General features: G+C 54.8%; 1 protein-coding gene across 3 annotated transcripts; it reads right to left on the bottom strand.

Annotated features, from left to right (window-relative positions):
- Nucleotides 1-352: 352 nt before the first annotated feature.
- Nucleotides 353-20,259, bottom strand: SHF (Src homology 2 domain containing F). 3 transcript variants are annotated; one of them, XM_016211370.2, is made up of 6 exons: nt 19,762-20,259; nt 10,841-10,982; nt 8,423-8,629; nt 5,240-5,411; nt 4,976-5,095; nt 353-1,480 (listed from the first exon to the last, which is right to left on the bottom strand). In XM_016211370.2, exons 1-6 carry the CDS (start codon nt 20,257-20,259, stop codon nt 1,294-1,296), a joined length of 1,326 nt encoding a protein of 441 aa, XP_016066856.2. In that variant the 3' UTR covers nt 353-1,293. The 3 variants fall into 3 exon arrangements, with proteins under 3 accessions (XP_016066856.2, XP_087677886.1, XP_087677883.1); XM_087821760.1 differs by lacking the exon at nt 5,240-5,411 and having other exon boundaries at nt 381-1,480; nt 4,976-5,171; XM_087821757.1 differs by lacking the exons at nt 353-1,480; nt 4,976-5,095; nt 5,240-5,411 and adding an exon at nt 7,355-7,592.
- Between the last annotated feature and the right edge of the window lie 1,919 nt (nt 20,260-22,178).

Below are 22,178 nucleotides of genomic sequence, written 5' to 3'. Positions count from 1 at the left end.
GTTGGGGAGTTTTCATTCAGCTCGCCCGCGGGAGCAGGAGGGCGGGCCTGGATGGCTTGACAGCAGCTCCGCCTGGCGGCCCAGCGGGTACTCCCGGGGGCTGGGCCCATGGGGCTCGGCGGGTTGCAGCCCGCGCGTGCAGGGGCGCCTCCAGCGGGCGTGGTGCCGCGCCCCGGGGCCCAAGGTTAGGGGCGGGGCCGACAGGGGGCGCTCGCGGACGACCCTGACAGCTTCGGCCGCGAGCCGCAGGTCCCTGGGTCCGAACCATCCTTCAGGGAATGGAGGCGGCGGCAGGGCCCCACTTCCCCTGGCAAGGGAACGCAGCAGCTGCGCCAGCTTCCCCGGCTCGGCGGGCGGGCGCGCGGCTTCCGCGTGGCAGGGCCGCCCGCTCCCCGCCTGGGCGCCGCCTCTTTGTCTCCCCGCGGCTCCCTCCTCCCAGACAAATGGCCGTAGGCAGGAAATTGGCCGCGCTCCTGGGGAGCCGCGCGCGTCGGCGAGGCGCGGAGGGGGCGCCGCGAGGCCGGCCGGGGCGGGGGCCCTGGGGGATGTTTTGACATCTCGTCAAAGGAGGGAACTTGATGCTTCGAAAGCGCTTTTCACAGCCGGCCTGTGTCTGCTCCAGAGCTGATTTATAAACAGACCCGTGCTCGCGTCGCCGCTCCCCGCCCCGCCAGCCCGGGTGCGGCGCTGAAGGCAGGGACGCGGCGGTGCCTGGCAGCACTGGGTTTATTTATTGCCTCTGGCCGGGAGCCGGGTCGGCCCGGGACCGCACAAGTTCCCCCCGGCCCCAGTGCCATCTCCACCCTAGGGGCGTGCGCTCCTCAAGCCCCACACCGTACTCTGGACTGAGCCCGGCTGGTGGTTTGGGGAGGGAGGCAAAGAGATGGCCAGGGCGCCCCGCGGGCCCCCGTCCCACTGCACTTCATACTGACCCAGGGGGTGGAGGGTGGAGAGGAAGGGGGTTCCCTCCTCTGCCCCAAAGGCCGAAAGGGTCTGGAGCTGCCCATTGTAAACTCCTCAGGAGGCCTGCGGTTCTGAAGACCTCTTCCTCCAGGGGCTATCCTTTCTCAGGGATTCCTCTCTCCTCAGCCCCAGACCACCCCTTTCTCCAAGGCCGCAGTAGCCTTCCCCTTTAGAATAAGTTAAGGAATCTCCAGCTTCCACTCCATCCCAGGGAGAGGGGAAGAAAGGCTTGCGAGATCATGTCCTGGGGAAGTACTACAGCCCTCAGCCAGGGCCCAGGCCCAGGCCCAGGGCTGGGTGCAGATGGGTCACAGTGCCCAAGCCTCACATCTACAGAGTCCGGATGGCCACAGGGTAGAGCAGGGACATGTGCTCAGCCCCCTTAATGGGCAGCTTGCGGCTGGCGTAGTGGTGCACGATTTCAGGGACGCTGCTGAACGGCGGGCTGTTCTGGCCCAGCACATACTTGTGTTCCTTGGTCCGAGACAGCTTCATGTGCATGAAGCCCTGACTGCTCCTGGGAAGAGGAGAGGAGACCCTGGTGAGTGGGGGCCCTGTCCAATCTCCCTCCCCTCCCCCAACCCTGCAGCAAATGTCTTGTTCCAAACCATTAGAGAGTGGAGGTGACTAGGGGAGATGGAGGTCAGTCCAGAAAGCAGAGAGGGGTGTGTGTGTGTGTGTGTGTGTGCGCGCGTAGGTAGCAATAGGTATTGGCTGTGGTGAGGGCACTGGGTGTGCCAAGAATGTGTGTGTAGTGAATATACAGGGTGTGTTCTAGTGGAAACTGGAGGGATCAACACCTCCCACCCCCACCCCAAACCCTGGTATCTAGGCATTCCTGCCTTCCTCCCTATGTGGCCAGGACCAGTTTACCCTCCCCCTCTCTGAGCTGTGGAGGACACCCGTGAGACTCCTGATCACTCCCGTGGAGACACAGACACCCTTGGCAGGACAGTGGTGGACAGATGTGAGAACCAAGAGAATATTGGTTGGTGCTCTCTCTTGCAGATACTAGGGGAGGGGGTGAGCTGCTCCCCAAATCTGGGAATAGTGAGCCACCTTGTTCTGGGGACATCCCTTCACCCTCCTGCTAATTGGGCCTTGGGCTAAGCCCCCAGCTCATCCATCCAGCCCTTCAGCCTGGGCTGATGTCATGGGTGAGGCTGCAGCTCCATGCCCTCCCTCAGAGAGGATATGCTCCACTAACTGCCTCTCCCATCTCCCTGCCACAATCCAGGAAATCAGCATTAGTGCCTGGCCCTGCCCACAAGGCAAGGACCCTGCTACTAAGAACTCTCTCCATCTCCCAGATGTCTGGGCACCCTCAGCCTTAGAGAGAGTGTGGAGGTGGGGCCCCAGTAAGAACAACGTATGTCCAAACTACCACAGGCGTGGCTGGCTAGGCTCCAGGTCTGAAGCTCGCTCACAGGCAAGTGGTCAGTACTGCTTGGGGGAGCCCTGCTGGTCAGAGCCTACCTGGGAACAAGGACAGGGCTCAGAAGCAGGTGTGGGAGGTAGGACTCATGGTGAGGCCCCCACTCTTGAAGAGGTGAAGCTGACAAACCTCCTCACTTGCTTCCCCTGCCTGGGTACAAAGAAGTCTCAGGACCCATGTCACTAGGCTCACCAGTCAAAAGCGGGGAGAGTGGGGTGACTGACGAGAGGAAAGGGAAAGGAAGAAAACACAGGCCCTTAACTCCATCCTTCCCTCCCCTCCCTTCCCCAGGGTACAGTGCTCTAATGCCTGCTGAAGGCCCCAGTCCAGGGTGTATGTGTCAGGGTGTTGGGCCATCCTTCATCTGTAGGTCTGAGATAACTGCTGAGGTTGACAGTGACCACACGGGCCCTGGGGAAAGGAGCCAAGTGCCTCAGGAAAATGTATAGCCACTGGGGACTGTAGAGAGGGGAGACAGTAAGTGATTTCCTCCCCTGTCTGCCCTATACCTAGGCCCAGGCCCAAGGCTGTGGGCAGCAGCGTGGACCCTGCCTTACCTCACCCTCTTGCAGCTTGCGGATGGCCTCCTTCCCACAGTCCACTAGGGAAAATCACCTCTCCTAAAACCTGTATATTATATCTTCTCCCTGAGGGGCAGATCTGGCCAAAATGGGCAACAAGTAGCCAGAGACCGGAGCTGGAAGCTGAGAGCTCAGCCTCCATCTGGATAACTGACCTCCTGGGACAGTCCCAAGGGTCCATTAGGACACAGCAGAACCCCTGCCAGACCCTCAGGGAGCAGGGGTGGGACTAGCTGGGCCGCAGGGCCAGGTCTGGCTTGACTTTTGGAGGAAGCTGTTTAATTACCAATGAAAGCCCTTCCATTACGGAGAGAAGAGAAACCATAATTGTATTTCAGAGAAGCCATTTATATGCAAACGAGACTCTGGCAGACAGCTGCTGGCGGGGCAAGATCAGCCAGGGCTGGAGCCCAGCATCCAAGCCTGCCTCCCCCTTTACGCCCCAGGCTAGGGCAGGGCTGTGTTCTGCTGTGCTCTGCTCAGGGAGCCAGACCCCTGCAGTCTCCCCTTGCCTCGGACTGTTTCAGACTTGAGGGGAGGAGCTGTGCAATGGAACACTGTGATTAGACTGAGATGGGTTCAAATGCTGCTCTTGGAACTTTATTAGCTGGTGGCCTTGAGCAAGTCACATACCTCTTTGAATCTATTTTTGTTTATAAAGAGATTGATCTTGCAGCAGGATGGCAGTTGATTTAGAGATGCTACTTGGCAATAGTAGATGCTTTATGAGTCTTAACTAATTTTTAAAGCAATACACATTCCTGAAGTTATGTAAATCACATTTTTGACAAAAGAATTTTTCCCAAATACTCCTTTGATTTTATGATAATTTGCAGACTACCATGGTATGAGAGCTGAAAGAAACCTAAGAGGTAACCATCAACACATTTTGCAAGCGGAGAAACCAAGGCTCAGATAGGTTAAGGTTGCCTAGGGTCACATAGCTAGTTTTATTAAAACCAAGAATAAAACTCAGGTTCTGACTATAGTCTGGCCTTTTTTTTCTCATTAACTTTTAGTGAAGCTGAATAATTCTCTTAAAATGTATCTGCTTAGTAGTCCTAAATTTCCATATATTGGACTTGTTTGAAGTAGAGGTATATCTGTACTCTAATGCCCCAGAAAATGTGATAGGAAGTGGAATCGATGCCCCTGTAGTGACAGGGGGATGTGAATGGACACACCACTCTGACAAGCGGCCATGTGGGGTGCACGCTCTGCCAGGTTGGACTCCTTGGTGCCAAGGAGAGGACGTGGCATCCTGCCAAGACAACATGGGAGGCCAATACTGGCCTGTGTATCTTTGCTCCCACGGAAAAAGGCTGATGGAAGGGAGGGTCCTGCCTCCCCCACCTCTTTCAGGATCTTTAAGGCTCAGCAGCAACCAGACTCCTGCCCACTTCTTCACAGTGAACGAGAAAAGCTTTTTGTCCACTGCCCTGCCCTCCTCCCAGGTCCCAGCTTCCATCTCACCCTGTAGATCCTTTCAGGCAAAGTCCCTATCTTCTTGCCTATGCCTCTAGAACATCTCAGACTTCTGTTAATAATGATAATGGTGATAATTTATTGAGCACTTAGAGCCAAGCTAAGTGCTTCCCATACATTATTTCATTTAATCCTTCCCTATAAGGTAGATATTATCACTCCCCGACTTTGTAAGTAAGGAAACTGAGCCTAGAGAGGTTAAAGGGACCCAAGGCCACAAAGCCAGTAAGTGACAGAAGCCTTTTGAACTGGACACTAGCTCAACTATTTCCCCCCAAAAAACTCTGAGCTGCTTGAGAGCAGGGGCTGAGCTCATACCTCTCCAGCTCCTTAAGGCCTGGCCCAGAGTCGGCAAATGTTCATGGTGGATGGGGTTCTCCCAGCTTGGCTGGGCATGGGGGAATATTAAAGTCTCCTCTTGTCCTGGTGGTTGTCCTCCCACTGATTATCCTTGGTGCCATCCTGACAGGCTAATTCTGCCTAGACCTGCCAGCCAGCCCACGCCACTCACTTGAGGGACAGGGAGAAGTCATTCTTGCTGGTCTCACTGTTGCGCACCAGGTAGCTGGCCTCTTTGCACAGCCGGAGCAGGTTCTCGGCATCTGTTCGACTGATGGCCCCATGGTACCAGCTGAGGATGAGAGAGAGGAAAGGGGGCATCTCTGCCGGGTCCCTAGCTGACCAGGCCCACCCATTCTGGGTGTCCCCTGCAGGCAAGCCAGCGCTAGGAAGGGAAGGGAGGGGAAAGAGTCCCCAGTTGGACACAGACACTCACACCTGGTTTTCCAAAGGCAGTGCTGGGTCTGTCCACTCCCCCAGGGGGCTGCTGGGCTCCATGCTTAGGGGCTTGGCTGACTTGGGGTTCCCTGCTGAGAGTCGGGGAGGTAGACGCCCCTTCTCCTCCAGGCCGGGCGACAGGCAGCTCTTCTCGGATCCTTCAAATTGGGCTGTGGGGAACATACCAGTCACAGACACTGAGGACCCCAGAAGTAGAGCCCTATAGAACAGCCAGTGGCCCACCCCTATGTCCTGCCAAAAGGGGTCAGAGCCATGTTCTGGAAGGGCTGGACATGCTCATCGCCTGACTGGCTCTAGGGATGGGATTCTGGGTCCAACCCCCAGGAGGGGGCAGGGGTACACGTGAGGGTGGGGCTCAGCCGTCCTGTGCCACACAGGGCCTCCCAGGCCCCACACTGTTTGAGAGGGGAGAGAGCAACAAGAGAAACCACTTAAGCTTCTCCCTCTGGAGCAGCTGACTGCCTTCCCCTATTCCATTCTCCTCAGGGTGGCTTCAGAGCTGATAATATTGTTTCTTTCTCCTCCTCAGAGTTCATTACTGTTCTCCAAATCACCCTGCCAAGCCATTCTGTAGAAATGACTTATCGATCTGAGAACAATTATCTGATTCCCCTTGGTGCCATCCTGACAGGCTAATCCTGCCCAAAGCCGCCAGCCAGTCCGCCCCTCCCCCGCCCCAAGGTCACAGCCCACAGGCTCCCCTCCCCACCCCCACAGAAGCCCAGTGGAGGTGGCTGTACCCTTCCAGACCACGGCAGACCTGACTGCTGAAGCCAGTGGGCCACACGGGCATAGGCACACATGCACAGGTGACAAAGACCCTCCGTCATCCTGTATGTATAAAATACCCACTCGCACTCAGGCACAAATGTACAAACAAATGCTCAGGTCTGTGTGCACATGCAGAGATGCACACACACCCCCTTGGCTGCCAATTCTGGGTAAACTGAATGTAGATGAATTGTTTAGAGCCTTCTTTCTCCCATTTGGACTATTTTTCTCTCCTTGCAGTACTTTCAAGCCCTTCTCATCTTTCAGACACCAAATGCAAGGATCATATTCTTTCCTTTACTCTCAGGAGTTAGACACTTCCTGTGCTAGCTAGTGTCACCCCCACTGCAGGAGTTATTTGCACTGCTGAAGATCCGGTCAGGCACAGCTCTACCCAAAGTGAATTTAGAATAGTGGATTTCTGTGTCATGGTGGGGAAAATATTTGGAAGGGATTTTCCCCTTAGGAGATACCTTCCCCATACCTTTGTGTGTGTGTGTGTGTGTGTGTGTGTGTGTGTGTGTGTGTGTGTGTGTGTGTACTCTGTCCCCTCCTTCCTCCAGGAAGAAGGGGATTCTTCCTGGATTCTTCAAACCATACCCCACCTCTTAGCTCCTCCAACCTAAGCCCACAGGGCCTGAGGGATGAGAGGACACATCACCCTGGCCAGAAGCCCCGACAGGACCCACCGCTGCCATCCTCCAGGCTGGGCTCGGGGAGGGGTGAGGCTGGACCGGAGATGTCCCTGTCCCCGTCGGGCAGGGAGGGGCTGCTGTCCAGCTGTCCCACCGGTGGAGGCCAAGGAAGGTCTTTGATGACCTTAATGTCAACTGGAGCCAGTAGCAGCAGGGAGAAGAGAGACAGACAGTGACAGGGACAGAGACAGAGAGAGGCAGAGGTTGAGACACCAAAACCCAGAGCCAGGACACAGGACAGCCTAGAAAGGAGAAGGGTCAGAATAGAGGCAGGGGCGACTTCTGGATGGGGAACAGGACTCTCAGAGGGCTGGGTGGAGCCACACTGACCACACTGGGTTGGCCTGGTCAAAGGGTGGGAGGCCCGGGTGGCAAACCGCAGGACATAGGGGCTTGCTCTGCCAGCCCCGTGGATCCCCTTCATTTGACCCCTCACAGGCCTCCAGGGACCAGAGGGACCAGGAATGGAGGAAAAGAGAGAAGGAGCTACCCATACCTCCCAGCACCACACCCAGGTTCCCTCAGCCTCCTAGCACCCCAAACTGGCCTCCTTTCCACCTTTTCCCACAGCCTAACAGAGACAGCCCAGCTTCAGGCCACCAGGAATACTCAGATGTGGGGGCAGATGTTTTAGTGAAATTTGCCCCCACACCCTAAATCCCAAGCCTTGACAAATTAGAAGACTGATGCCACTGGTGGCTCCAGGGCTGCTAACAAGGTTTCCTAATGACGAGCATAGATTTTCCCATTAAGCAATCCAAACAGTATTGATTCTCCAGGGAGGCTTCTGGAGATAAACGGCCCATCCTCAATGGTGCTCGCTTTACAGGAAACAAATTAGAAACCTGTGGTTTCTCAGTCTGGCTGCCGGGGTGGGGAGGGCAGAGCCAAGAGCTGGGCCCAGCTCCAGGGTGAGACTCTTGCCCAAGGAGGAGTGAGGGGGACATGGGAATGGGAACAAAGTCTAATGGCATTAAAGTCCTTTTTGTTCTCACTGAATCAAGGAACCAGGAGTTAAAGCTGGGTTTATACTCCAGGCTCTCATGCTCAACCCCCCCCCCCAACCCCACCCCACTCAAATGACCAACACACACCTCTCCATGTCAGGTTCCAGGCCTGGGATGGCTTCTGGGGTGCTCGGTACGAAAACCTATCCTCGATCAGCAAAGGGGATTTCTTATAGTGTCCCTCCCCACTGGTTCCTGCTTCCCTGAAGTCCCTCTGAGAGTAGGCACCCCTTGTCTGGCAAGGCTTACTGCCAGGAGACACAGCCCTCTAATTTGGGGCTGGTATCTCTTAACAGTTATACAGGCAGCTGTTTTCATTGTCTGGAGTGTTAAATGCCTTCTTTTGTTAAGGGTAAGTATTTAACATATGCCACAAGTTTTAGAATTTTGTTTGGAACTTCTTTATTTTTAAATATACCCAGCCCCCCAAAAGATGGAAGCAGACCAAGCCTCTTGGCCTCTGAGAGGTGGTGGTTCGGGGAGATGACTTCACCCTTCTCTTGTGCCCATTCCCTGACCCTGCACACAGTGCTGCGTCCACAGGGCCAACTCATAGCTCCATGGTGCGGACTCAACCATGCTTCCCTCCTGTACCTCCCCGGTCCCAGGGCTCCACTCCTTCCATTCCCGAGCCCGGACAGCTGCTGAGAGGCCCCAGCAGACATGCCCTCTCCATCCAGGACTCACCAGCAAAGGCTTTAGAAATCCGCTCTTTTTTCCACTCCCAGGGCTGGTCATACTCCTCGGGGGGCCTCTCATCATCCTCAGGCAAGCGGGACTCCCGGGGCCAGGGGGCCCCCTCACCCTCGGGGGTGGCCCCCTCCTCCTCTGGCTCATAGGGCGTGTCGTACAGAGGCAGGGGCTGAGCTGCAGTCTCCTTGGAACCCCGGATCTCTGCCGGAGAAAGGTAGGAGGGAGGTGTGAGAGAGCCCTGGCTGCCTGGCTCAGCCCCTCCAGCAGTACTCCCCAGCAACCGAGACAGGCCTCCTTCAGAGATGCTGCTGGCTCTGGGGCATATATCCAGGGTCCCACTCCCTCAAAACACCTCTGGGGTTCCAAAAGCATGGGACCCAACAGAAGCAGGGACAGAGAGGTGCCAGAGTGAAAGACAGAAGAAAGATCCTGCAATGGCCAGCAAGGGCTGGGGAGCTGAGCTTACACATTTAGGAAACCAAGGCAGGGTCCTTTCCTAGTCTATCTCCTTGCTGTCCAACTCCATTTATTTCCTTGTGTCCTAAGTAATACCATTTCACAATCTAAAAAAATCCTTCTTTGTTGTTCAGATACTGCTGACCACCCCGTCCTTGAAAATGTCCCCTTCATGGACTGTCTTCCTCTTTGATCACCCTGTTTGGTCTCTTTTCCTGGATCCTCTTTTGGTCTCTGTTTCTCACGGCAACATCTTACTCATTTCTCCCAGCCCTCACTCCTTGAACTACTTGCCCAGTCTCATGGAACCCTTTGCATCTGTATGTTTCCAGCGGCCATAAAGATGTTTCAGTTTGATGTTTCAAACTCACCACTTTCCTCAAAAGTTCTTCTAGTCTGCTCTGCGGTTCTCTTTTGGGGATGTCTGACCCCAGTGAAACGCTCATAAAAACTATGGAGCTCCCCAGAAAAATGTGCAAATTTTCGCATCAATACCAGGGTACTCATGGACCTCCTCGGGGCCACACCCCTCTGATCCAAATATGGTAGCCACCCTCTCACTTTCTCCATTTCTTCCCACTACACTGCTCTCCTTGGTGCTGGTCCTCCTTCATTGTGAGTCCCATGTGTTCACTGCAAATGCCTGATGAGTCTCACCCTCATCTCTCCACATCTAGATTACTGCTAGGGCAAATCTCCATTCTTCAGGCTCTTGTTTTATGGGCTCCAGGGAATAACACTCCTGACTGCTCTCTGCCTCCTCACCCACCTTGCCCAAGGAGGGAGAGCAGCTTATCTGATCTGTCTTCTTGCAGAGAGAGAACATTCTGGTTCTTTCTCCTCCTGCCCTGTGCAGGGTCCTACAGCTGTGCTATGTTGCTCAAGCCTGAGTGGGCAAGTTTAATTCTGTGGTGAAGCACTAAGAAACCCATTATGATGACATAGTTAAGGAATGTTCTTCAATCACCTTTATCAGTAATAAAACTGACATTGTTATCTCCATCTTTCTGTTTCCTTGATCTTATTTCTCAATTATTTCCAAACTCCAGAGGGGAAAAAAAGGGTGTTAATTATTGGTTCTGTAAAGCCTTAGTAATTTCCACAATAGCCTACTAACTCATCTTTCTGATGCCCAGTTCTTCAAGTCTGTTCTGTACACCAAAGCCTCTGTAATCCTCCTAAAATGCCTTATTTGTCCTGTTCCTTTCTTGCTCAAGAATCCATAATGGCTCCCCTTCCCCTTTTGGAGCAAGTCCAAATGCCTCATTCCAGCCTTCAAGGCCCTTCACTGCCCCTCTTGGCCTCTCTCATCTTGCCTCTCCTGTATGCCCAGCACTAAGATTACTTGCCCCTGAACAAATCTTCCTTTCATCCTGCCTTGGGACCTTGGCGTAGACTGACTCACTGTCCTCCTCTCTGATCGCCCCCATTTGATCTTTACCTGGATCTTTTCTTGGTCTCTGTTCCCCAGGACCAGGTCTTACTCATTTCTTCCTGCCCTCACTCCTTGAACTACTTGCCCCGTATCATGGGCATTGCATCAGCATTTATAGCCATGCGCTTCCAACTGCTGTAAAGAAATTTCACTTTGACATCACATTGTTTCAAATTCACCACCTTCCCTAAAGGTAAGGGAAGCACTAAGGGGACCAATGACTCTGAGCCCTCACCACTATCCGACTATGCCAAATGCTTCCATCTGTCTGACCTTTGGTTGTATGACCTTCTCTACCTCCTCAGGTCTCCAGCACCACAAATCACAGCTCCTTCTCCAAAGTGACTATCTTGAAAGCAGTGGTCACCTTCCCTGAGGACCCAGCAAAGGCATTCTCCATATTTTTTAGAGACCAAGGAATCAGTTCTTAGACTTCTGGGTCCCAGAGCTTGTTTTGCAGATACCCAAGCCTCAGGGAACAACCTCCTTTCCCCAACCCTCTCCCTTACTCTATCACTCACCAGCCATCATCTTTTGGGCCTCATAGGGCTCCATGTAGCCATCATTTTCCGGGACCTTTTCTGGGGCTCCTGAAGCTCCTACTGGGCCGTCACCAGTCTCCTGGACATCGAACGGGTCCGCATAGTCTTCTAGGATTGCCAACTGTGGGAAGAGAGCAGGCTTCAGACATCTGAGAGACAGCTCTGCTTCTCCCAAGATGCTCTATCCATGGGAGCAAGAGTCCTGGAAGGCTGTCTTAGACCTGGAGCCCCAGGTCCCCAAGGGCAGGCTCTGAGCTTAGTTGGGGACAAACTCTGGCTCTTCCTTTGTAGGGGTCTTCCACTAGGCTGCCAAAGAGTGGAACTTTCTTTTCTGCTAATTTTATGCCTCTGGGCCATCCCCTGGGCTAAATGACCAGGATGAGTCTCTAGGTCTTAAGGCCTGTCTCAACCAGGGTCCAGGCAGGGTGAGAGCTCACACCAGCTGGTTCAACAGAGGGAATTAATTTAGAGAACTGGTTACAAAGGTGTTGGAAGAGTTCAAAGAGTGGGCAGGGCACAGCAGGCAACTTGGAGTTAGCTTGGTCCACACCTACTGGTGTGTTACCGGATGCTGAACAAATATTATTTGCTGACCATCAGGAACAGAAAGACTGAGTACTCACTTATGCCACAGTTCTGCTGGTTTAACATCCATCCTAGCATCATGTGGGTATTATTAGCCCCATCTTAAGGAAATGAAGGCTCAGAGCAGGTAGGGAACAGCATGCCCAAGACCATTCCGTGTAAGTGGCAGAACCAGGATTGGAACCTGTGCCCTTTGTACAAAATCATGCTGCCAACCTGCCACCTGTGGGCATCTTTGCTGTCCCAGGAGAAAGAAAACCTTAGGACAGCCATGAGGAAAGCCACGATTTGGGCTCTGCTGAAATCCCCTGGGTTCCCGGAGGACAGAAACAGGAAAGGCCTGGCCTTCGCCCTCCACATCCCACGCTTTCTCCCACACAAGTGGCTCATGGCCACCCCTCTGTCCCTGTTCCCAGTCCAGGCAGAGGGAACCACACGCCACACACCCTGCAGAGGAGTTCAAGGTGCTCAGGGTGGGGCACAGCAGAGGACAATAGAGCCTTTCTCCAAGCTGGGCCCAGGCTGGGGGGGGGGGCAGGGAGGGAAGGACTGGCTGAGGCAGAGACAGAGCCCAGCCCACCCAGCCCCTTGGGAGAGCACTGCACTAACAAGAGGTGGCTCTGGGGCCAGCCCCACAGGGAGGGACCCCTCCTGCCTCTCCCCCATTCTTGGTCTAGCTTTTGGTCTTGGGCCAAGATCCCACAGATCAGGACTATGGGAGCCAGTTGAGCAGGGAGGCTGTAGGGGTGACCTCCCTGTCTTGGGTTAGAGGATCTGGGACACCTAGCAAGGCAGAGATGGAAAAAGGAATCTTCCCACCTCGGGGACCCCTTCTTCATGTTCCTTGGACTGCTGCAAGCCCCTCTAAGGGTCTCTACAGAACATTCCAAAGGCTCCTACCATGCCATCCTTCAATTCTTCAGCTCCAACCTTATTCCACTTTGTTCCAGTCAAGCTGCCCAGCAACTTTCCTGCCTCAGACTTCTGCCTGCTTCCGAGAAGATCACCATCTCAGATCTTCCTAACCCACCACCAGATCACCCATGAGCCTGGAGCTCTTTGTCATTTCTGTTTCTCCAGCTCCAATAAGCACCTGGCTCACAGTAAGTACTAGAGAAATGTTTCTACTAGATCACCACCTATCTTCCTTGGAGTCCACCACCCCTCATACTCTATCATTCAAAAGTAAAGAAAAGAAATCCACTCACCCCTCCCACCTAGGCTGCTTCCTCCCAGGCCACCTGGCACTCCCCCCTGCCCCCCACAACTGGCCCTACCCACTTGACCAGGGGGCTCTGGAGCCAGCCTGTTGGGTACCCAGCCCAATTGGCACCCAGCCTCACACTCACACATGGCAGCTACTCAACAGTAACTGAATCAACAGACATGCTATCCTTAAACCTTGCAATGGCTCTCAAGTGGCTACAAGAAAAAGTCCATAGTTAAAGAGATTTAAAGATTCCATTTTCCTCTTTGGTTTCTCTTTACCCATCTCAGATCACATTGTTACCTGAAAGCTCTACATTCTCTTTCCCACCTCAAAAGCTTTCCCTATGCCTGGATCAGATTCTTTTCTTTCTTCAGAAAGCCCTTCCATTCTCCCCCCAGGTCAAGTTAGGTGCCTCATCAGGTCAGGAGCTGGGCTATCATCACATGTGCAGTAAATACTTGTTTTATTATCTGTCTTCCTACAGACTGTGAGCTTCCTGAGGGCAGGAATCATGTTTACTGCTGAATTCCCAGTGCCTGAAAGTGCTCAGTAAATATTTGTTAAATCAGTTCACATAAAACAGGAAGAATGGGCAAAGGAAGCACCTTTTCTTGTTCAGTCAGAAGAAGGAGGAAGCACGAATCTGGGTGGGGTGGGGATCAGACAGGGGGATTGAGACCCTGGAAGCTGCTCAGTGAGCAGAAGCACCTGGTCCAAGCACCAGCTGCCCCCCCAGCTCCACAGGACCCCTAGCCCTTCCCTCACCAAGCCTGGTCAGAGCTCATGCAGCACCCTTCCCACCAGAGTCCTGGGCCAGTGCCTAGAGCCACGACCCTTCCCAGACCAGCGTGGGCCTCCCTAGCGCCAGCCCTTGGTGCCTGTGGGCGCCCAGGTGGCATCACTGTGGGAAGCTCAATGGCTCCTCTGTTCCACTTCTGGCTCCACACCCTGTTCCAGGAAGCCTCAGCCCCCTGCCCTGGGCTGGGGTGCCCAGAGGAGCCACCCATGGGGCTGGGAGACAGCAGCAGCAGCAGAGATGCCTACTGGGAAGCCAGGCAGGACAGACACCTGCCCTGGGCACAGAGGACCCCTGTCATAGGCCCTGCCTGCTTTCCCAGGGGCTTCTAGGTCATGCAAGGAGATAAAACTGCTCAGTGGGGGGAAGCTGCCCCTGTAGACTTCTGACACCTTTGTCCTATCATGACTTGTTTTGTGGATGGGTCCTTTACTGGACTCTGATGTGCTCAGTGTTATACACCATGTCCATCTCAGAGCCTGGCACCCAGTGGGTGCTCAGTGCACATTTTCTGGAAGCTCAACAGGCCTCCTTCTCCCCAGACCCACAGACTCTCAGATCCCCATTCATCTGAACTCTGACGAACCAGCAGCAGCTGCAGGAGCAGGCTGTCAAGAGAATCAACATCAGGATGGAGATCAAAGCCTCTGGCTCAGGGCAGAAGGGGGAAACTCGGGGGGGGGGGGGGGGGGGGGGAAGGCAGGGAAGACTGATATTCAGGCAAGCCCTCTGATAGTCACAATGCTGTTTAAATGCTGACCATTTCCAAACCAGTAGGTAGGTAGCTGCTGCCCAGAGGGCCTCCGTGTCCCCATACTTCCTGCCAACCAGATCCCTTCCTTTCTATCATCCAGCAGGGTGCCTCCAGGAGCTGGCTCTTGTGCCTGTTCCAACTGGGCAGTGCCCCTCCCAGGGCAGCTGTCAGGCTTTGGCTCTCCTTCCGCCCGAGCCTCTCCTGAGGTGGCCCGCAGGCCCACCATCTGGTTGGACCTTCCACTCTGCAGCTGGGCCCTGCTATGAGTCCCTGACCTCCGCCCCCCATGGGGCTTGTGAATCCAGGGGTAGCAAGGGGGCAGAAGTCACAGGATTTGGCTCTGCAAGGTCCCCCAAATCTACCACTGCTTTTCTTCATTTCTTTAGTTTACATTTAATGCCTTGCAGCCTCTGTTTTTTTATCTGTAAAATGGGGACAGTATTAGTACCTATCTCATAGGCTTGGGAAAAGGATGTTGAATGTAGAAGTCCTTAGCCCGGAGGCTGGCCCAGGAGTCAGTGCTCAATAAATGTTAGCCTCGATGATAATCTCTTATATTCAGGCATTAAGGCCCCAGAGTTTAGGTACTTGTCCAGGGTTCACAGCTTGTAGCAGCAGAGACAAGACTGGGACCTAGGTCTCCTGGCTCTCAGTGCCGTTCCACAGATTTTCCAGAAAAATCAGGAAATGTAGCAACAAATACGTTAGCATGTTAAAGGCTCTGAGAAGTCCTGCAGCAAATAGAGTAGTCTAATTTTATTTAATTCAGCATTTGTCCAAAGTATTTAACTATGAAATCCTTTCAACTGAAAGTCTGTCAATTTGGGGAATGGTATACTATTTACCTTCCCTGAGATCGAACTTTTTGCATCCTCTGCTCCTGCTTATTGGAATGCCTGTCCCAATTTTATCTGCCAGGGAAACTCCTTCACGTGAAACAAATTTGTTATTATCCTTTCTAATTACAAAGCAATGCCGTGCTTATAAAACATTCAAACATCACAGACATGCAATCAATGCTGCCAATCTTTATAACGTGTGTCTGTGGCTACCTTGAGACTGGGTGGCAAGTGTTGGCCTTCATCATTCAGAAATTGGTGAACTCAGTCCAGAATGCACTCCTCATTCCTTCTCTTAGTCTCCTTCCCCTTGTTCACTGGCAAATGCTTAGTGCACACCTCTGTGCTACAGGGCTCCTCTCCATAAGTGCAAGGGTCCCCTGGCACGGTGCTGGCAGCCAGTCTGGAGTCAGGCTGTCAACCTCGGTCCTACCAGGCAAGTGTGACCCAGCATTCCATGCTTCAGTCTCCCTGTATATAACCCGGGATAATAACTGAATTTCCTCATAAGGTTATGGTAAGGATCAACTGGCCTAGTCCGTGTCTGCTGCTTCAAAATGGAACCAGGCACACAGTAGGTGCTCAGTAAATGTCCACTATTATATTAAAGATGAAGAGATCAAATTCCTGGGTCCTCCAGGGGCTCACAGTAACAGACACAGAACAAGCTCCAAAAGACTGAAGCATCTTGAGGTGCCGTGAAGCTCCACATCTGGGACCCAGGCTCTGGAGGCACCACAGGCTCACTGCACATGGGGATGGGGCCTGGCCTCTGCTGTCACATAGTATCACACTGGTTCTGTGGTGAGGACAGCTGGAGAGGGCAGCAGGTACCCTCCAAAACCAAGCCCCAGCTAGCTGCTCTCATCTCACTCCTGGTCCACAGGGTCCCAGCTGTTCCTGACTCCCAATGGGCAGAGTGCCAGGACTGAGGTGTCACTGAGTCACTGGCCAAGCCAATAAGGAGAAGATGTCTTCTAGAGGGAGTGGGTGCTGCAGTGTGAGGAGGTGTTACTGGGTCGAGTGGACAGGCCTGCCATACTCTCCCACAGGCTTCAGACCTCAGCTTACCCTGAAGCACCAACAGCAGTGCAGACCGTCAGCTCAGGCCACAAAGGGTTAAGAGGTCTAACCAGTCCACAAAGGTCCCTGATCTGGAAGCCTGTCTTCTCCTCCCTCTACTTCCACTGGAGGCCATGTGCAAGATAAACAGATCAGACCTCCAGACTCTGTGGAAGTCATAACAAGGAAAATTAGAGTGAACAAGCAAACTCAAAAAAGTCAAGGACCAGGTCTTCTGGGTGGTGGGTCCCTTTCAGCACCTAGGTGTCAGTTAATAATACATAAACACTCAATGAACAGTGGGTAAGGGAGGACTCCTACCTGCTCCCCGGTTAAACCCCAGGGCAGGCATGTCTTGTTTCATTCCAGACACCCAAATATCTCCTTCACTTTACTGTGATCTTCCTACCTGTCTGTTCACTCATTCTGTATTTGGGCCTGGAGGGTCCAAGTCCATGTGGATACCATCTATGAGGTACATCTATTTGTTTAAGTTCCTAATATTTTGGGCCCTGTGAACCCCTGTGAGAATCTGAGAGCTGTGAGATTTTTCCCAGAAAAATGCTCAAATATCTGCACGATTTCTGGAGGTTCCTGAGCGCCAGAAACGCCTCCATGAGCTAAGAATAAGAGGCCTAGTTTTGCTTCATACAGGGTGCCTATCTTATTGTTCCCATCACATCCATCTCTCTCTCTCTCTCTCTCTCTCTCTCTCTCTCTCTCTCTCTCTCACACACACACACACACACACACACCTATATCTTGGCATGATGGAGGCAAAGGACACATTGTGCAGATGGTCACAGACAGCTCAAAGCTTCATCCAATCAGGGCCCCTTTTCCATATCCACCCCCTTTCCTAGACCAGGTTTTTCCTGTAGAAGGTCTGAGAAAAGGGGGCAAAACAAGGGAAGGCCTAGCTCTCTAAACCCTCTGTCAACCTGGCAGCCAGAAAGGGCCCAACACCATGAAGGAGCTTTTCCTACGGCCAGATGGTGAGTCTCTGCCTTCCCATCCCATGCAGGGGGAGGTTCCTGCTGCTCCCACACCTGTCCTGCCAGGCCTGCCCAGATGGCCACTCTTGTACCCCTGCCAACTGTAGCAGTGGGTCTCAGGGTGGGCCAACAGCCAGAGCCCTGCCTGGGGAGAAGGCTAATGGTCCTGAGCCCCCTGGGCCTCTCAGGGTTCTGTCTAAGTCCCCATTCTCTCCTACCCCATACTCAATGAATTCATTTCCCCTCAATCTCTCTGGCCCACCACAGAGGCATTTCCATCCATTTCATCAAACCTCACAACTCAGGCTCTCTCACAGGGTTCTGACCCACCCAGCATCAGTCACTGGGCTCCAGGAGGAGAGAAACTGGACAGCCCCAGGCACATCCTGGTCCTCAGTGCCCCCCTCAGCTCAGGAAGTGACCCAAAAGCAACAAGCCAAGAGGATCTGCAGGGCTGAGAGGAGGGAGAGCAGGGAGTAGGGATAAAGCAGCCACACAGAACAGAAAAACTGGCTCAGTTCTGCCGCAAGGGCCAGAGCCAGGGCTGCTCACCGTCCAGGGGCAGCAACTCTGGGAGCTCCACAGGTCATGTGCTGGCACTTGGATTTAGGGTAAAGGGTTCAGGTACCTTGTCTGGGCTGTTCCTAAGGGAAGACTCTAGGGTCCTTCGAACCCTGCTCCCAAAGGGGTGGAGCTGCTCTCTCTGAATGGTGGGAGGCTCCAGGTCAGGGCACATGGAGACAGCATCCCTGCCCCTGGGCCACACTGGATGGCATCCTGGGTTCTTCTCATCACACCCAGTAAAGAAGCTACAGATTGTGTGGCTCCTGGGAGATCCTGTTGGATTTCATTCCTGTCCCTGTAGCTGACAAAGGAGTCAGACACCTCTTGGGCCCCAAAGTCTGAATAGCCCACAGATCACAGAGCTGGCCCAGGGTGAGGCATGGATGTCCTCAGTGAGAGGAGGCTGTAGGTCTCTGCATGATTATATGGGCACAGTCCCCTCATTGTGGGGTCTTTGTGGCAAAATGTACAAGAGGAGTCTCTGACCCTTGGCTCACCCTGGCAATGGACAGTCACCATTCAGAACAAATTTATGCACCCTTCTTTATGCCAAAAATTGTGTCAATCACTTGAAAGACACAGACATGAGGTGAACACGGTCCTTGTCCTGGAGGAGCCCACAGCTTGGCGGGCAGGCTGTTAAGCCATTGTAAGAGGCAGAGGTCCAGGAACAGCTCAGGCCCAGGTGCCAGTGGGTTGTGGACAGCGGGGAGGAGACTAACTGGTCATTAGTAAGAACAAGGCCCAGTGCTCCCCATGCCTTACTGCCACCACCACCATCACATCGCCCAACAGTGGGGGACAATTAGGAAAAAGAGAAGACTAAGGACATGTGAAGAAAGCACAGCCCCCTTCTGCAGGCTAAGAATCCTAACCCAGGATGGGCAGCCATGCCCCATGGCAGGGACTAGGGGGGGAAATAATTCACATTCCTGAGGCTTCTGCTCTGACCCTGACACATCTCTCTTATCCAGGAAATCAGGCAGGACGGTGCCCTCTCCGCTGAAAGCCTCAACCCTGGAGCCAGTGGATTCTAACAGCAACTGTTCTCTGACGAGGAGAGGGGAATAAGCCACGGAGCTGAGATCCCAGGGGCAAGTGAAGAGGGACAACAGAGCCTGAGCGGCCCAGTCAGTCATAGAATTTAGGGCTAGAGCGACCTGGGGGCGGCTTTCAGCTGTCAAGGAGCGATAGGTCAAACTGAGGTTGGGGAGGGGGGTGGCTTCTCCACCGGGGCCCCTGAGACACAACGGGTGTTCTCCGGAACAGTGAATGCCCAGCTCTCCTCTCTATCCCAAGCTTGCAGACTCATGAAAGGTTCTAGACACCCTCAGAATAGACCCAGGGGAGGGGCGGCCAAGAGAAGAGGAGTGGTCTCTGCTAAGCCCCTTCTGGGCAACAGGTTCTGAGCACTGACGGTCCCTACACCTGGGGGGACAAGGGAAGGAGGGCAGTAGTAGAGCCCGAGGGGTCAGCATCCTTAGCACAGAGCTGCACACTGCCCTTTCTAGCTTCCCGAGACAACAGTCCACCCGCCTCCAGTCCGACTGGGTGAAGCAAAGGCCAGCTCCGGCCGTGTCCGCAGGGAGAAACCCAGCCTTCACTTTCTTCCTGGGGCTTCAGCACCTGCAAGGATGTTGGGCTACCGCGGGAGGAGGAGTGGAGCTTTGTGCTGGCTCTGCCCTGGGGGGAGGGGTCAGAGATCAAAGGGCAGCGAGCTGCTGCTCCCAGTGGGCAGAAAGGCCATGGGGGGGGGGGGGTGCGGGGGTGACTCCAATCCCGTTAGAAAAAAGCTGGCTGATGAGGCTCCAGGGGACTGAGATGAAGAGAGAAGCACCCCAGAGGGGGAGGGTCACCGTCCTGGGGCCATAACAGTGGACAGAGGCAGAGTTTGGGGCACACGTCCCGGATTAGTAGGTCGAGAATCCGAACAAAGGTAGATGAAGGCTCCCAGCCCCGGGGTCAGGGACTAAGATCGCGCACGACGCGAACCGCGACGCCGAGGGGCCCGGCCCCGGCCCGGCCACCTTTGTCCCTCTCGAAAGCCCCAGACCACCGACCGCCTCCTGCCACCCCCGCCCGTCCCGGCACTCACCCTGTCGCTGCCGGCTGGGGGTCCAGGGATCCGCTCCTCGGGCGGCGGCGCCGGGGGGCCAGGGGTCTCGACCCGAATAAGGCGGTGGGGGGGCGAGCCGTGGCGCGGGGGCGGCGCGGGGCCGGGGACCACGGGGGTGGCTAGGGCAGCGGAGCCGGACGGCCCCCCGGAGTAGGGGTCTTCGAAGTCACGCTCCCTCTGCAGCCGGTAGGCGGCCAGGATGTCCGGGGGCGGCGCGGGGGGTGCGGCCGGGGAGGGTACGGGGGGCCGGTAGTCGGGCTCCGGGGGCGCCGGCTTGCCCCCGCCTCCGCCGCCGCTCCCCCCACGGAAGCCCAGGTGCTCCCGGAGCCACTTGGCCACTCCGCCGCTGCCGCCCCCTCCCGGGCCGGCTCCCGCGCCCCCCGCGCCCCGGCGCGCCCCCCCCGGGCCGCCGCCCGCGCTGCCCTGCGCCCGCGGCCCCGGGCCGGAGCCCGCGGGAGGAGCTCCGCTCAGCAGCATGGGGCCGGCCCGACTGAGCCCGGGGCGCGCCGTGGTCTCGCGGGGGGCGGGGGCGGGAGGGGGCGGAGCTCCGCCGGGCTGCGGGAGGGGGCGGGGCTCCTCGGTAACAAGGGAGGGGCGGGGTTCCGCTCCCTAACGGGGTCCACCTCCCCCCGCCCCGCGGAGAGGAGGGGCGCGGGCTTCCAGCCGTGTGGACTCCGCCGAAGTGAAGCGGGCGACCCCAGGGCAGGGGGCGATGCCCCGGGCTGAGGTTGAATCCTTCGCGGGTCGCCACGGTGCCCCTGTGGGGGCGCACCTGTCCCCCTTGCCCTGGCCGGCGCGCGCGCCACGCCAGGAGAGCCCTCGGGCACCTTCGGCTCCTCCCAAACGGTCCCCAAAGGCCCCCTAACTGGGAAATAATGTCCTCGGAGGAAAACCTGGGGAGGGCGAGAAAGGGGGCTGTTCCTAAGGTGTGTCGGTAACCACCCCCTCCCGCGCGGAGCCCCACCTACCTCCTCCCATCCAACTGCTCGCACCGCACTTACTCGAACCCACGTTGCTTCCCAAGCCAGACAGACACTTCTCCCGTCACAGACAGTCAACTTCCTGGAGTACCCACTTCTCCCGTGTCGTTCCCACACAGCGAGCAGCCCCTGCCCACATGCCTTTCACCCACGGGAGCGCCCGCGTGGAGCAGGCCCACCGAGCGCGCACACACAAATCACTTTGTGTCACATCCCAGGTTTCATTGTCAATCAGATGAGTGACAGGCTAGAAACAGACAAGTCAATAAATCAAGTCTAGAAACAGTTCCACTGCTGTCTGTCACATACCTCTTATCTTGAGGCTCGGATGCTGGAGAGAGGGGCGTTTTTGTCTTAGAAGTAAAGCCAATTTCTCCCCAGAAATGTTGTAGCCCTGAAGCAGATGCCAACATTTGCTTTTGGCTCTGCTGGGCAGGTAGAAGTTTCATCCCACCATCACCCTCTGGGCACTGCCTCAGTGACTCCCTCACTCTTAGGCTCATATCTGCCTTCTGAGGGAGCAAGGAACCGCCCGTGGTCCCAAAGGGAACGGGGTTCAAAGCTGGGAGTGTAGAGAATGATGGGATGGCAAAACTGAGAATCCCCTAGGATTCCCAGGGGCTCAGGTCTCAAAATATTTGAGTTTCTGCTTTATGTGTATTCTAGTTAGTGTTATAGGACAGTGCCTCTCAAACTTTAGTGTGAACATGAATCTCCCAGGGAACTTGTTCAATTGCAGTTTCTGATTCTGTAGGTGTAGCTGGGTAGGGTCCCAGCTGGGACAGATGCTGCTGGTTCCCCCACCACACTGATTAGCAGGGCTCTAGGAAATGCTGAAATATCTGATATTCTGACTGGCTTCATGAACTATAATAGGGGGAAAAAACATGTGCATATTGTAAAAATAGACCTGAGCTGGGTAGGATTTGGACAAGTGAAGCAAAGGAATGAAAGGTCATTCCAAGCTGGGAGGTCAGCATGAGCTGAGCGAAGGCATTGGGATGGGAAACAGAATGCCGTAAAGAAGGGGAGGATTCATAGCAGGGAAGAGTAGGAAATGAAGTTAGATGAGGAGGGGGGAGGATATCATAAAGGTGGGGTTTAAATGATAATTAAAATGCTGTAATACTTAATCTTATTTTAAATTATCCCTTAAAGCAGTTTCCTCCCTCACCAGTGTGGAATCCTGGAAGCAGGCACTGTTGAGCGCCTCATGGGGTCAGGCAGCTTGCTAGGAACCAAGGATACAGAGGTGAGGCTGTCACAGCAAGAATCCTCTGAGACTTGGGGGGAATTGGCCAAATCCCAAGTCTTGCATGTTAAGTATGTTAAGCATGACACCGTAAAATCAGGTTTCTAAGGGGAACAGTGTTCCCATCATTTAGTGCAGAGCCTGTCATGTGGCAGGAGCTTAAC

This window comes from Miniopterus natalensis, chromosome 1 (assembly GCF_054644295.1).
Source record: "Miniopterus natalensis isolate mMinNat1 chromosome 1, mMinNat1.hap1, whole genome shotgun sequence".
Taxonomy (NCBI): Eukaryota; Metazoa; Chordata; class Mammalia; order Chiroptera; family Miniopteridae; genus Miniopterus; species Miniopterus natalensis.
The sequence above is the reverse complement of the archived record's forward strand: the minus strand, read 5'-3'. Positions and strand labels throughout refer to the sequence as shown.

Bases quoted from the DNA above. Each gene is read 5' to 3' on its own strand.
- SHF (XM_016211370.2), bottom strand. From the start codon at position 20,259: ATGCTGCTGAGCGGAGCTCCTCCCGCGGGCTCCGGCCCGGGGCCGCGG. The intron at 10,983-19,761 runs GTGAGTGCCGGG...CTCTTCCCACAG, and splicing joins CCCCAGCCGGCAGCGACAGG to TTGGCAATCCTAGAAGACTA. The intron at 5,412-8,422 runs GTGAGTCCTGGA...TGTTCCCCACAG, and splicing joins GATTTCTAAAGCCTTTGCTG to CCCAATTTGAAGGATCCGAG.